Source organism: Leptonychotes weddellii, chromosome 5 (assembly GCF_054177405.1).
Source record: "Leptonychotes weddellii isolate Sample4059 chromosome 5, ASM5417740v2, whole genome shotgun sequence".
In the NCBI taxonomy this organism is placed as follows: domain Eukaryota; kingdom Metazoa; phylum Chordata; class Mammalia; order Carnivora; family Phocidae; genus Leptonychotes; species Leptonychotes weddellii.
The window spans coordinates 74,401,366-74,414,136 of NC_138373.1; the positions used below are offsets into that span (position 1 = coordinate 74,401,366).

General features: G+C 38.2%; 1 protein-coding gene across 3 annotated transcripts in view; it reads left to right on the forward strand.

Annotated features, from left to right (window-relative positions):
* The first annotated feature begins 7,170 nt into the window (after positions 1–7,170).
* LOC145721719 (C-type lectin domain family 12 member B-like) overlaps positions 7,171–12,771 on the forward strand; it is a 19,646-nt gene continuing 14,045 nt past the window's right edge. For 2 of the 3 annotated variants that reach the window (XM_081821189.1, XM_081821187.1), the window contains exons 1-2: positions 7,171–7,685; positions 9,237–9,338. In XM_081821189.1, the coding sequence (XP_081677315.1) occupies positions 7,595–7,685; positions 9,237–9,338 (193 nt within the window). In that variant the 5' untranslated portion in view covers positions 7,171–7,594. The remainder of the gene's footprint in view (positions 7,686–9,236; positions 9,339–12,771) is intronic. The other variant, XM_081821188.1, reaches the window with a different exon arrangement.

The following is a 12,771-nucleotide window of genomic DNA, read 5'->3' on the forward strand; positions in this document are numbered from 1 at the left end:
CGCTGTGAATTGTGCAAGACTGTTGAATCTAAGATCTGTACCTCTGAAACAAATAATGCTAGGTATTATGCTAAGGTATTAGCTTAGAAGGTATTATGCTAAGTGAAATAAGTCAATCAGAGAAAGACAAGTATCATATGATCTCACTGATATGAGGAATTTGAGAAATAAGACAGAGGGGTCATAGGGAAAGGAAGGGAAAAATGAAACAAGACGAAAGCAGGGAGAGTGACAAACCATAAGAGACTTTTAATCTCAGGAAACAAACTGAGGGCTGCTGGAGTGGAAGGGGGTGGGGAAGGGATGGGGTGGCTGGGTGAGAAACACTGGGGAAGGTATGTACTATGGTGAGCATTGTGAATTGTGTAAGACTGATGAATCACAGACCAGTACCCCTGAAACAAATAATACATTATATGTTAATAAAAAATTTTTTTAAATTTTAAAAAAATTTTTAAAAAAGGAAAGGAAAACACTATGTCAAAAAGATATATGTACCCCCATGTTCACTGAAGCATTATTTGCAATAGCCCAAATATGGAAACAAACCAAGTATCCATTGACAGTGGAATAGATAGATTGTGTGTGTGTGTGTGTGTGTATACAATGGAATGTTATTCAACCATAAAAAAAAAAGTAGGAAATCCTGCCATCTATGACAACATGGATGGACCTTGAGGGCATTGGACTAAGTAAAATAAGTCAGACAGAGAAAGACAAGATAAATAATGTATGATCTCACTTATATGTGGAACCTTGAAATATATATATATTATTTTCTTATAAATATATTATATATATACATACATATATATATATATATATAAGAGAGAGAGAGAGAGGTCATGTTTGTGGTTATCAGAGACAGAGAGTTAGAGAAGGAGAAACTGAATGAAGTGGCCAAAAGGCACAAGCTTGCAGCTATTAGATAAATAAATACTAGGGATCTAATGTACAGCATTATGACTAGGGTTAAAATGGCTGTATGGTATATTTGAAAGTTGTTAAGAGAGTAAATCTTAAGAGTTCTCATTACAAGGGCGCCTGGGTGGCTCAGTCAATTAAGCGTCTGCCTTCGGCTCATGTCATGATCCTGGAGTCCCAGGATCGAGCCCCATGTCTGGCTCCCTGCTCAGTGGGGAGTCTGCTTCTCCCTTGCCCTCTGCCCCTCCCCTTGCTCCTTCTCTCTCTGTTTCTCTCTCACTCACGCTCTCAAATAAAAATGAAAATTATAAAAACGTATTTGGAGTTTCAATTTCGAACATTTCTGGTACTTAAAAAAAAACAACTTTGTAAATAAAAAAGTACAAAAAAAAAGAGTTCTCATTACAAGGAAAAAACATTTTTTTCTTTCTATTTTTTGTATCTATACGAAGTGATGGATGTTAACTAAACTTATTTGGTAATCACAATATATGTAAGTCAAATTATTATACTGTACACCTTGAACTTATACAGTGCTATATGTCAATTATATCTCAAAAAAACTGGAAAAAAAGAATTCCATTTATACATCACATTTTCATCAAAACTTGATACAGTTTGTTTTTAAAAACCATTCTAATAGGGGGGTCCCAATTCAAGACAGTGACATAGGAACACGCTGATTTCACCTCCTCCACAGAACACAAGAATATACACCCATTAATAGAACAATTCCTCTTGAAGAACTGAAGGCTGACTAAACAGCTACTGAACAACCAAAGATAGATAGAATGGCAGTAGAACAGCAAGAGAGATGGAGACATGGTAGAAGAGGGAAACCCCACCCCTTAGGTGGCAAACACAGTGGGGAGGGACAGCCTGGGAACAGATCCCTCTGTCCTTGGGTACAGGAAAAAAAAAAAAGCTGCTGTTTAAAAGAGTATATAAAGAGACAACACTAGAATTCTGCCAAGTTGTGGAGTAGCTGAGGGGATACTCCCCAGGTATGAGGGACTGGAGAACACACAGTTTATGATCCTACCCCACCTTAAAAGCCTAGACCAGAGCAGGATCTGGCCACCATAATGGGTGGATCCAGTTATATCAGTGAGCTCATGGTCCACAAGACCTAGTTGTGCTGGGTCCACAAGTCCTAGTTCAATTTAATTGCCTCTGTCACAAATTATTTTGTTAAATTTTGTTAAAATAGTTCTCATATGTCAAATATTAGAATGAGAGCAGAATGCAGGGAATAAGTTGGATCAGAATGTACACAGTAGTGTCACTTAAGGATATGTATCTAATAAAATATGTTTATGTTTAAAAGTTATTCATTATGTAATAACATTTATATTGGATTTACAAATCTATATTAATTATTTAAATGTAATTTAAATATATACAGCTTCCTATATACAGAAATAAGACAACTATAAAATTCAAAATCTATGTCCATACTTCATTGCAGAAAGTACAATATGCTAATCAATGGGTTTTAAACTGAAGGCAGCGTCAATAGTAAAGAAATCAGTTGGGACAGGGTCTGAATGAAGGCAAATTATGAAATTGGAGAGAGAACCTTGATTAATAGCCATGAATACATACTACATGAATAACAGTTATTATTATTTTCATTTTTCAAAATAATATATGTACACATTTTACAAAATAGTTCAGAAACGCTTATCAGTCAATAAAAACATCTCTCCTCAAATGATTGTCTTGCTCCTTGGAGGCAATTTTTTTTTTAATTCTTTGTTTTTATTTCTTATGATGATCATCTTTATATCGCTAAATAGTTTGTATTATTCCATATGGATTTATCAACTTCAGAAATTATCTATTGCTTTCCTGTTTTGATAGATGATTTAAGGCCACTGTCTCACTTCCTTTCCCTCACCCCTTAATATAAACCTTTACTTCTAATTTAAACAACCAGAGAGTGTTATCTCTAATCTCTCCACTGCATTGGAGGTAGAGATTGGTGCTGTCACCCTTCCTTCTATTTCTCCTGCTCTCCACCCCTGTCTTCTCATTTTGCTCTTTCTTAATCTCTGTCATTCAATCCTTTACTTTTACAACTGCTAATATTGAAGTGTGCATATGTTCCATAGCCATATATATTTCATGATTTTACCCTTGGTTGATTTTAAGAGTGAATTTTAAAAATGCATTTATTTATTTACCACATTATGATTGGATAATGATGAATTCCATTGTAATAATTACAAATCTCTCTCTACATCTCCAATATGCCACTCAAAGCTCAGTATTCTCAGCATAAAGTTTAAGTGGAATTTTCTTATTTTGCCTCACTCATTGTTCAAGTCATCCCAAATTTGTGTTTGCTCCACATTTGGACATACTTATCCTACAGTTATTTGCTTTTGTCTTTTTTTTTTTTTTTTTGAGATTTTATTTATTTATTTGACAGAGAGAGACACAGCGAGAGAGGGAACACAAGCAGGGGGAGTGGGAGGGGGAGAAGCAGGCTTCCCACTGAGCAGGGAGCCCGATGGGCTCGATCCCAGGACCCTGGGATCATGACCTGAGCCGAAGGCAGGCGCTTAACGACTGAGCCACCCAGACACCCCTGCTTTTGTCTTTTGATTATCTAATTCTTTCTTCTTTCCTTAAATTATGTATAAGATATCCTCCAGATTTTTAGATTCTTTGCCATATTGTATTTTCTGTGGTGTGTCCTTTCCTCTCAGACGCATCCTTCCCTGACTCTTAGTCCTCCTACTCCATTCTGGACTAGCATTATACAAGAGCTGTTACAATATTCATCCTGGGATATTTTGTCACTTCTCTCCTGAGTGTTGTTAGCCAGCTCCTACATCTTTCAGTTTTTGGGTTTCTGTCTTAGTTTGCTGAATTGTTATTATTTTTTCAGCTGGTACTTTGTTGTGATTTGGTCAGTGTGGGTATAAGCAGTGATGAAGGGGTTCTGATTCAAGGTTTTGGGATAAAGCATTTTAGGTAGTGAAACACCCCTAGAAAGTCTATGTGTATCAAGTTACTGGGATTAGACCAGTAAAGTAGGTGGAGAACTGAATTAGTTCTTATTCAAATCAGATGAGGACACAGTACTTAACAATTTCCTTCCTTGGTCGTATTTGGCAAGGGATCCAGTTTGGCCCAGAAGCTGAAAAGAGGGAACATATTATGATGAAACTGGAAAGAAAGGGGAAATGTAAAAATCCTCGGGGTGCCTGGGTGGCTCAGATGGTTAAGCATCTGCCTTCGGCTAGGTCATGTTCCCAGGGTCCTGGAATTGAGCCCCGCAACGGGCTCCCTGCTCAGCAGGGAGCCTGCTTCTCCCTCCCTCTGCTGATTGTGCACTCTCACTCTCTCTGTCAAATAAATAAAATCTTTTTGTTTGTTTGTTTAAATAAATAGAATCTCTAAAAAAAATAAAAAAATAAATTTAAAAATCCTGAAACCTCTGAAATTGAAAGAGCAAATAATTCACTTCAAAAAATTATTCTGGGGAGAGGAAGATAGCAGGAGGGGAAGAATGAAGGGGGTGAAATCGGAGGGGGAGATGAACCATGAGACGATGGACTCTGAAAAACAAACGGAGGGTTCTAGAGGGGAGGGGGGTGGGAGGATGGGTTAGCCTGGTGATGGGTATTAAAGAGGGCACGTTCTGCATGGAGCACTGGGTGTTATATGCAAATAATGAATCATGAAACACTACTTCAAAAACTAATGATGCAATGTATGGTGATTAACATAACAATAATAAAAAATGAAAAACTAAAAACTAAAAAATAAAAAATTATTCTGGGGGCACCTGGGTGGCTCAGTCATTAAGTGTCTGCCTTCGGCTCAGGTCATGATCCCAGGATCCTGGGATTGACCCCCACATCGGGCTCACTGCTCAGCGGGAAGCTTGCTTCTCCCTCTCCCACTCCCCCCTGCTTGTGTTCCCTCTCTTGCAGTCTCTCTCTCTATCTCAAAATAAAAATAAAAATCTTAAAAAAAAAGATTATTCTGACTCATGATTTCAATAACTAAAACAGATGGTAAATATTATAGTATTAAATTAGCATATTTTTGTAGAACGATATTTTTGCTGTTACTATTCTCTGTGCCAAATGACACCTCCACAGAGAGGCCTTCCAGGAGTACCCTGTTCAACATAAAAGACTCCTCTCCTTCCTCTGCCACCCTACCTTTTCCCTGCTTTATTCCTATCCATAGCACTATCGCTACTTTACATTGTATTACTTATCCATGAATAAATAGCATAAAACATTAACATACAAGTATATGTACAATCAAATATATGAATTGTAGAATGTAAACTACATTAAGGAAGAAAATGTATCTGTCATTTGCTCTGGAATAACAGCACATAGCAAGTACTTGATTAATTTGTTGAATAAAAGAATGAATACATAAATAAGTTAATGTTCCTGAACTCCCAAGTAGAAATATTCATTTTATTTTTCAAAGTTAAATAGGCAGAATCCACCTATGAAATAAACTGCACTGCATTTATTTATGGAGACAAAGTATATTGTGATCAGACTGGGGTGGGATGAAAGTCTGAACCTGTGAGAAGAAATCTGAGCCTTGAAGATTTAAGAGATACATTACTACTTAAGGTTTCAGATGGAAGATTAGAAGAATGAATGATTTTTTTTTTCAGGTAATTCCTTACTAATAAAAGCACATTTATGAGGATGGGAGAAACATCTGTTGCTCCAGAGCAATTAAAGTCTGATAATTCTGAGCTTCATGGCTGGCAGGAGTCTAGTCTTTCTCATTCTTTCAAGGCTTACATATCAGAATGTGGTTTTCCTGAAAAGAAGTATATTCTCTTTCTCAACACCACATTAAATGTTCCTTGATTTCTACATTTGTAGTATTGTGATTTTATCCCATTTTTATCCAGATGCTGTGCCTACTGCACAATGTCCCAGTCTTTCTTAAAAGTCAATAAAGGTGTTCTTATTAATAACAGTATTTAACAGGTGCTTTTCACTGAGCAATGCTATGATTATTTCTGAATGAGTTAATAACTTACCCATTTAAAGTTATTGACTGAACATGTGGTATACATTTGCCACTATGCTAGATATTCAGGATGCAGAGTATGCTCTCTACTGACTAATCTTTGCTGGACTATGACCAAAGCACTTGAGCTCTCTGAAATTCATAACTCCCCAGTCTATAAAACAGGTTAATACACATATATACCCTACCTTCCAAACCCAAGTTCAAGTTATTAGGATTTAGATACTAACCTGATGGATACACTCTAAATATAAAGAACTGCCACTTCTAAAATATATCCCCCTTTTTTTCAGAGGTTGTTCTGTGTGGAGGGTAGGGGTGGGAGGGGGACAATCTCTATTTAGTGTAGCTCAAACGTAGCTTTTTCTGCTCTTTCTCTTAGTATCACTTTTTTGATTTTGTATTGATCTATTAATATTCCTTTTTTATTTTTATTTATTTATTTATTTATTTATTTTTAAAAGATTTTATTTATTTATTTGAGAGAGAGAATGAGAGAGAGAGCACGAGAGGGGGAAGGGTCAGAGGACAAAGCAGACTCCCTGCCGAGCAGGGAGCCCGACGCGGGACTCGATCCCGGGACTCCAGGATCATGACCTGAGCCGAAGGCAGCCGCTTAACCGACTGAGCCACCCAGGCGCCCTCCTTTTTTATTTTTTTTAACATTTATTTATTTATCTTAGAGAGAGAGAGAGTGGAGGAGGGGCAGAGGGAGAGAATCCCAAGCAGACACCCCCCCACACACACCAGCTGAGCAGGGAGCCTTACACAGGACTTGATCTCACAACACTGAGATCGTGACCTGACCAAAACCAAGAGTCTGATGCCCAACTGACTGTGCCACCCAAGTGCCCCAATATTCTTCTTTTAACTTTTTTTTTTTTTAAGATTTTATTTATTTATTTAATGGAGAGAGAGATAGCGAGAGCAGGAACACAAGCAGGGGGAGTGGGAGAGGGAGAAGCAGGCTTCCCGCAGAGCAGGGAGCCCGATGCGGGGCTCGATCCCAGGACTCTGGGATCATGACCTGAGCCCAAGGCAGATGCTTAACGACTGAGCAACCCAAGCACCCCTTCTTTCAACTTCTGAAGACTTTTTTCAATCCACAAAAATAGGAAGGAAAAAGAAAGGGAACAATGTTTTGGTGAGAACTAACTCACTTGTGGTTTTCTGGGATTTAGTAGTGGGTTAAGTGTTTTCAATTTTAACACTATTTTCACAGGCACATGCTGATTAACAACTTTATATATGCAGAAATAATGATACTTTTCCTTGTATTTTTTCACAGGGCCTTCTCAAGTCGAGAGATCACTGCCATTTTCCACAAATTAAAAAAAAAAAAAGAATGTTTATATTTAAAACCCATATTTTTCTCTCAGGACCATTTCTCGAACTTGGTGTTTACTGGAGGAAGTTAAGAAAAGAAAGGTTAAGAGATGTGTGTGGAGGTGAGAATAAAGCAATTCTGAAATTCTCAGTGGATCAGTTCTGTTTTCTGACACTATATTTTTGCTTGGTTTTTACAAAGGTAGATCACTGAACTTAGTCTCCACATGCATACATTATGCCACAGAGCAGCTTCTGTGAAGTTCAGTGAGACATGCACCACACACAGTGACAGGTTGTGCTTTATTTGTTCAGTATGCCTGAAGAAGTGACTTATGCTACTCTCCACTTTCCAAATGCTATCCAGTTGAAGACATCCCAGGAGAGCTACAGCCTCAAGAGAACAGGTAAGAGAACTGAACTCCCAGTTCAGTTCTGAACTATGTGGGATCAGACACATCAGAGAAGAGAACTATTTAACTACGCTGGTGAGTTCTCTTTGCCTTCAACTCAAGGCTCCTGGACTCCTAAGATTTCGATTACAGAGTGCCAGTCCGTAGTGAAGTTACTACGCCAGAGCTTAGTGTTGTCTGTCTTATTTAAGTTGTAAGGTCATAGTTTGTGGAAAACAAAACAAAACAACAAAACAAACCATGGTGGTCTAAGTCTCTGGAAATCCAGAACTCTGGTGTCACCAAAATAACATTTCTTACGTTTTTTAGACATTTTAGGATGATCTCACATACAGGCTATTATGGGAAGGAAAAACAGTGATAGCATGAACATAACTATCTAAGATTTTTATTTAACTGCTGAAAGATATAAAATAGACATATACTATGAGATTAGCAGGACCCTGGGATCCTAGTCAGTGATGATGCGGTAAACATTTGCTTCTTTCTGAGAAAGAACAAGACTGAAGGTTCCTTATCTCTACATGATATCATTCCGGGCCATATAATTCTAGTCTGTTTTATCCAGGAACTCAATTCCTAGAAAGTTAGGGGTAACAATGAAACCGTAGGAAGATGATTTGGGGGAACATCAAAATTGTATTTATATGAAATTTTTGTATTGCTATAGGATACATGGTTTCTTGTGTCTTCCCTGGGATTATGTTTTGTTATTTATATTTGTTTATTTACATTATTTTTATTCCTTTGTATTTGTTTTTAAGTCATTTTGATCTTACTATAAAATTATGCCCTCTCTCTCTCTATATATATATGTGGAATTTTTACTTTATAAATTGACCCCAAAGTATTTTATATTCAAATGAGGAAGAAAAATCACTTCTGGGAACATGTCTCTAGTTATATAATTTGAGGCATCAGGTTAGTGGATAAGGTTTTAGGGACCAGTTCCCCCAAATAGAGTCCTCTTCTCTGTGTCTAGAATATTGACAAAGGCACGGTATGTACTGGGAAGTATTACATACTTGCCATCCATAGGCAAATGACTTAGGGTGCTTATAAACTGGGAGATGCAATTTATGTTCTGTTACATAGTCCCCAATACATATGTCCTTATGAAACAATTTTATCTTTTTGTATACAGCAGGGTAGATTGTTTGAATTTTATTTTTGTAAAAGATCACACAGTGTTTGTCTATTTACTATTTATTTATTTATGAGAGAGGGAGGGAGAGAGAGAGAGCATGTGAGCATGGCGGTGGAGGGGAGAGGTAGAGAGAGAATCTCAAGTAAGCTCCATGCCCAGCAGACAGCCTCACAGGGTGTTTGATCTCACCATCCTGAGATCATGACCTGAGCCGAAATCAAGAGTCCAACACTTAACCAGCTGAGCCACCCAGGCACCCCAGTGTTTGTCTATTTAAAATATCTATCATCAGAATCAGAATCAGACCAAGAACACTGGTAATATCTGGATAGTTAGAAAGTATAGAAGACGAGAGAAAACTTTTTTTTTTTAATACTTTTATGTTTTTTTTTTTAAAGACAATCATGAAGTGCCTGAAATGGAGATGGATGGTGAAACTGAAAATAGAGAAAAGGGAGTTGAGAGCAGAGCTGAGTGGGCAGAGAGCAGAGCTGTAGCAGGTAAGCCCTCTGTGAATAAATGCAGCCACTGGGGCAAGGGGAAAGTTAAGAAAGGCATTGTGGGAGACACTGGGTCATAACAATGTGGGAGACACTGAGACATAACAATGTGGGAGACACTGGGGCATAACAATTAGAGATTATCTTTAAAGATAAAAGATGGACCCTGAGATCACTACCTGAGCAAAAATGAAGAGTAGGTTGCTTAATTGTCTGTACCACCTAGGGGCTCCATATTTCCTCCCATTTTTCAGCACTTCATCCTTCTGTTCAATTTTATGGGTGATTTTCTTTCCTTTTCTTTTTTTAAGATTCTTTTATTTATTTGTCAGAGAGAGAGAGATTACAAGCAGGGAGGAGGGGTAGAGGGAGAAGCAGATTCCCTGCTGAGCAGGAAGCTCCCCTCCCCAATGTGGGACTCAATCCCAGAACCCTGGGATCATGACCTGAGCTGAAGGCAGACGCTTAACTGACTGAGCCACCCAGGCGCCCTCATGGATGATTTTTTAAAATTATCTTTTAATTTACCTAGTACAAACATGTTCCTGGTATCATTTTATTTCAATGAACTCTTTTTGTTTTCTCAAGTGTTCTAATATAACACTCTATTCTTAAACGTAGATACAAAATTGTATCTTACTTCTCTGAAGATTTTAAAAATTGCATTTCAAGTCAAAGTTATTGAAGTATAATTTAAAAACAAAAGAATACACCCACTTTAAGTGTATAGCTTATTGTACTTAACAAATATAAACCTCTGTAACCACCAAAATAAAGATATACAATATTTCTGTCTCCCCAAAAAGATATTTTGTGTGTCTTTTAATCAAAAGGATGGTACCTGCTTTCTCTAACCACCTCTCTCTCTTTCAAACTCTACACCCCATTTTTGCATGACGTTTTATCCTTTGGAAAGAATAAGGCTATGACGTAGCAACTATTATCTGTGCTTCCTGTGTCTCTGTTGTTACAAATGTATTTGGGGATATTGGATGCATTCATTTTCTATAATAAAATTTCTTAATCAGTGTTCCCGAAAAGTAAGAACAAAATACAAAAAAACTTTCCCTCTCAGTTACCCCCACCACCGATTTTAGCCCCAGGTAATCACTGATCTACTTTCTGTCATCCTACACTATTCTGCCTGCTCTCAAGTCTTATATAAATGGATTCAAATAGCATGTAGTCTTCTATGACTGGCTTATTTCATTAAGCATAATGTTATTGAGATTAATTCATATTGTATGTTATCAATAGTTAATTCCTTTTCATTACTGAATAGTATTCCATGGTATGAATACACAAAATGTTTATCCATTCACCTGTAGATGGACTTTTCAGTGGCTTCCAAATTGGGACTAGTGTAAATAAAGCTGCTATGATGTTCAAGTCTTTGTGTAGACATATTTTTTTTTTAATCTTATCAGGTTGTGGCACCTGGGTGGTTCAGTCGGTTGAGTGTCCAACACCTTATCTCAGCTCAGGTCTTGGTTTCAGGGTCATGTGGAGCCTACTTTAATATTTAAAAAAATCTTATCAGATTAATACATAGGAGTAGAATTCTGGGTTAGATGGGTATGTTTGTTATAAGAAACTGTGAAAATTGTTTTCCTTCGTTACATTTCCATGAGAAATGTAAGAGAGTTTTAGTCTATTTACAGAACTTTTTAAGTGTTCTCATTGTGTTATCTTTGCTTCTTCTAAAGTCATTTGGTCTGTTTTACATTTTTTTTCTCAGTCTTTCATGTTGGCAGCTTTCTTCAAATATCTGATGATATTTGGTTGCCTGTACTCATTTAAAAGTGTTATGCCAAGGGATCCTCGGTGTCTCAGTTGGTTAAGCATCTGCCTTTGGCTTAGGTCATGACCCAGAGTCCTGGGATGGAGCCCACGTCGGGCTCCCTGCTCAGCGAGGAGTCTGCTTCTCCCTCTCCCTCTGCCTGCCACTCCCCCTGCTTGTGCTCTCTCTCTCTGTGTCAAATAAATAAATAAAATATTTTTAAAAAAGAGTGTGATACCAAATTAATTGAGTGGGACCTCAGTGTATATGAGGGTATATATGTAACCTTCATGCACTTGGGTGGTTTACCGAGAAACTCAATTGTCAATATTTGTATAGGTTTGTTTGTTTGTTTGTTTTAATTTCCCCTCTTTGGCCAGTTAGTTACTCCTTCAATATTCTGTCCCAGACAGTCTTCTCTCAGAATGACTGAGAGGGTATTAAGGGAAACCTCAGTTTCCACCTGTTGTAGGAATAAAAAAAATTTCTTCTCTACCATGAGTTTTTTCCCTGTGAGTCTCCTTTACTATTCATGCAGAACACTTCACTTCTGATACTTCTGTTATCAAATGTGTGGAAGGTTTTCCCACATCAAGCAATTCTCTGTGACAGCAGCTGCATGTCCTACAATTCAACTCAGTTCTAATACTATCTACCGGGAGATAGTGTCAAGTTCCACAGGGTAAAGGCTAAGTCTCACAAAACTGCTCCCACCCTACTTAAAATGACAATTGCAAGAAGTATGACCAAAGGGGCGCCTGGGTGGCTCAGTCGTTAAGCGTCTGCCTTCGGCTCAGGTCATGATCCCAGGGTCCTGGGATCGAGCCCCGCACTGGGCTCCCTGCTCCGTGGGAAGCCTGCTTCTCCCTCTCCCACTCCCCCTGCTTGTGTTCCCTCTCTCACTGTGTCTCTCTCTGTCAAATAAATAAAATCTTTAAAAAAAAAAAAAAAAAGAAGTATGACCGAAGATTACCCACAACTTCTGTCAGATTTGTTTACAAAATGAAGCTTCCTATAATCCCATCTTCACGTACAATTAATTTGCCCAAGTAAGTCATAAAACTCAGAGAACCTCTTAACATTTACCACTTTATTAAAGGATATGATAAAGGATAGAGATAAATAACCAGATAAAGAGATACATGAGGCCTGGGAGGGTCCTGAGCAAGGGTGTGTCACCCTCCTGATGTTATGTGCACCAGCCTGGAAGCTCTCTGAACCTCATACTTTTGGGATTTTTATGGAGGTTTCATCACATAGGCATGATTGATGGAGTTAATGACTCCATTTTCAGCCCTCTTCCCTGCTCAAGAGAATGGGAGAGGGCTGAAAATCCCAAGCTTCTTATCATGGCATGGTCTTTCCTGTGACCAGCTCTCATCTAGGAGCCCATCCATCCACAAGCCCACTCATACTCAGTTTATTAGAACAAAAGATGCTCCTGGGGCACATGGGTGGCTCAGTTGGTGAAGTGTCGGACTCTTGGTTTCAGCTCAGGTCATGATTTCAGGGTCCTGGGACCAAGCCCGTTCTCAGGCTCCTCCCTCAGTGGGGAGTCTGCTTGAAGAATCTCTCCCTCTACCTCTCCCACCACGCATGTGGGCATTCTCTCTCTCTCTCAAATAAATAAGTAAATTTAAAAAAAAAAAAGAG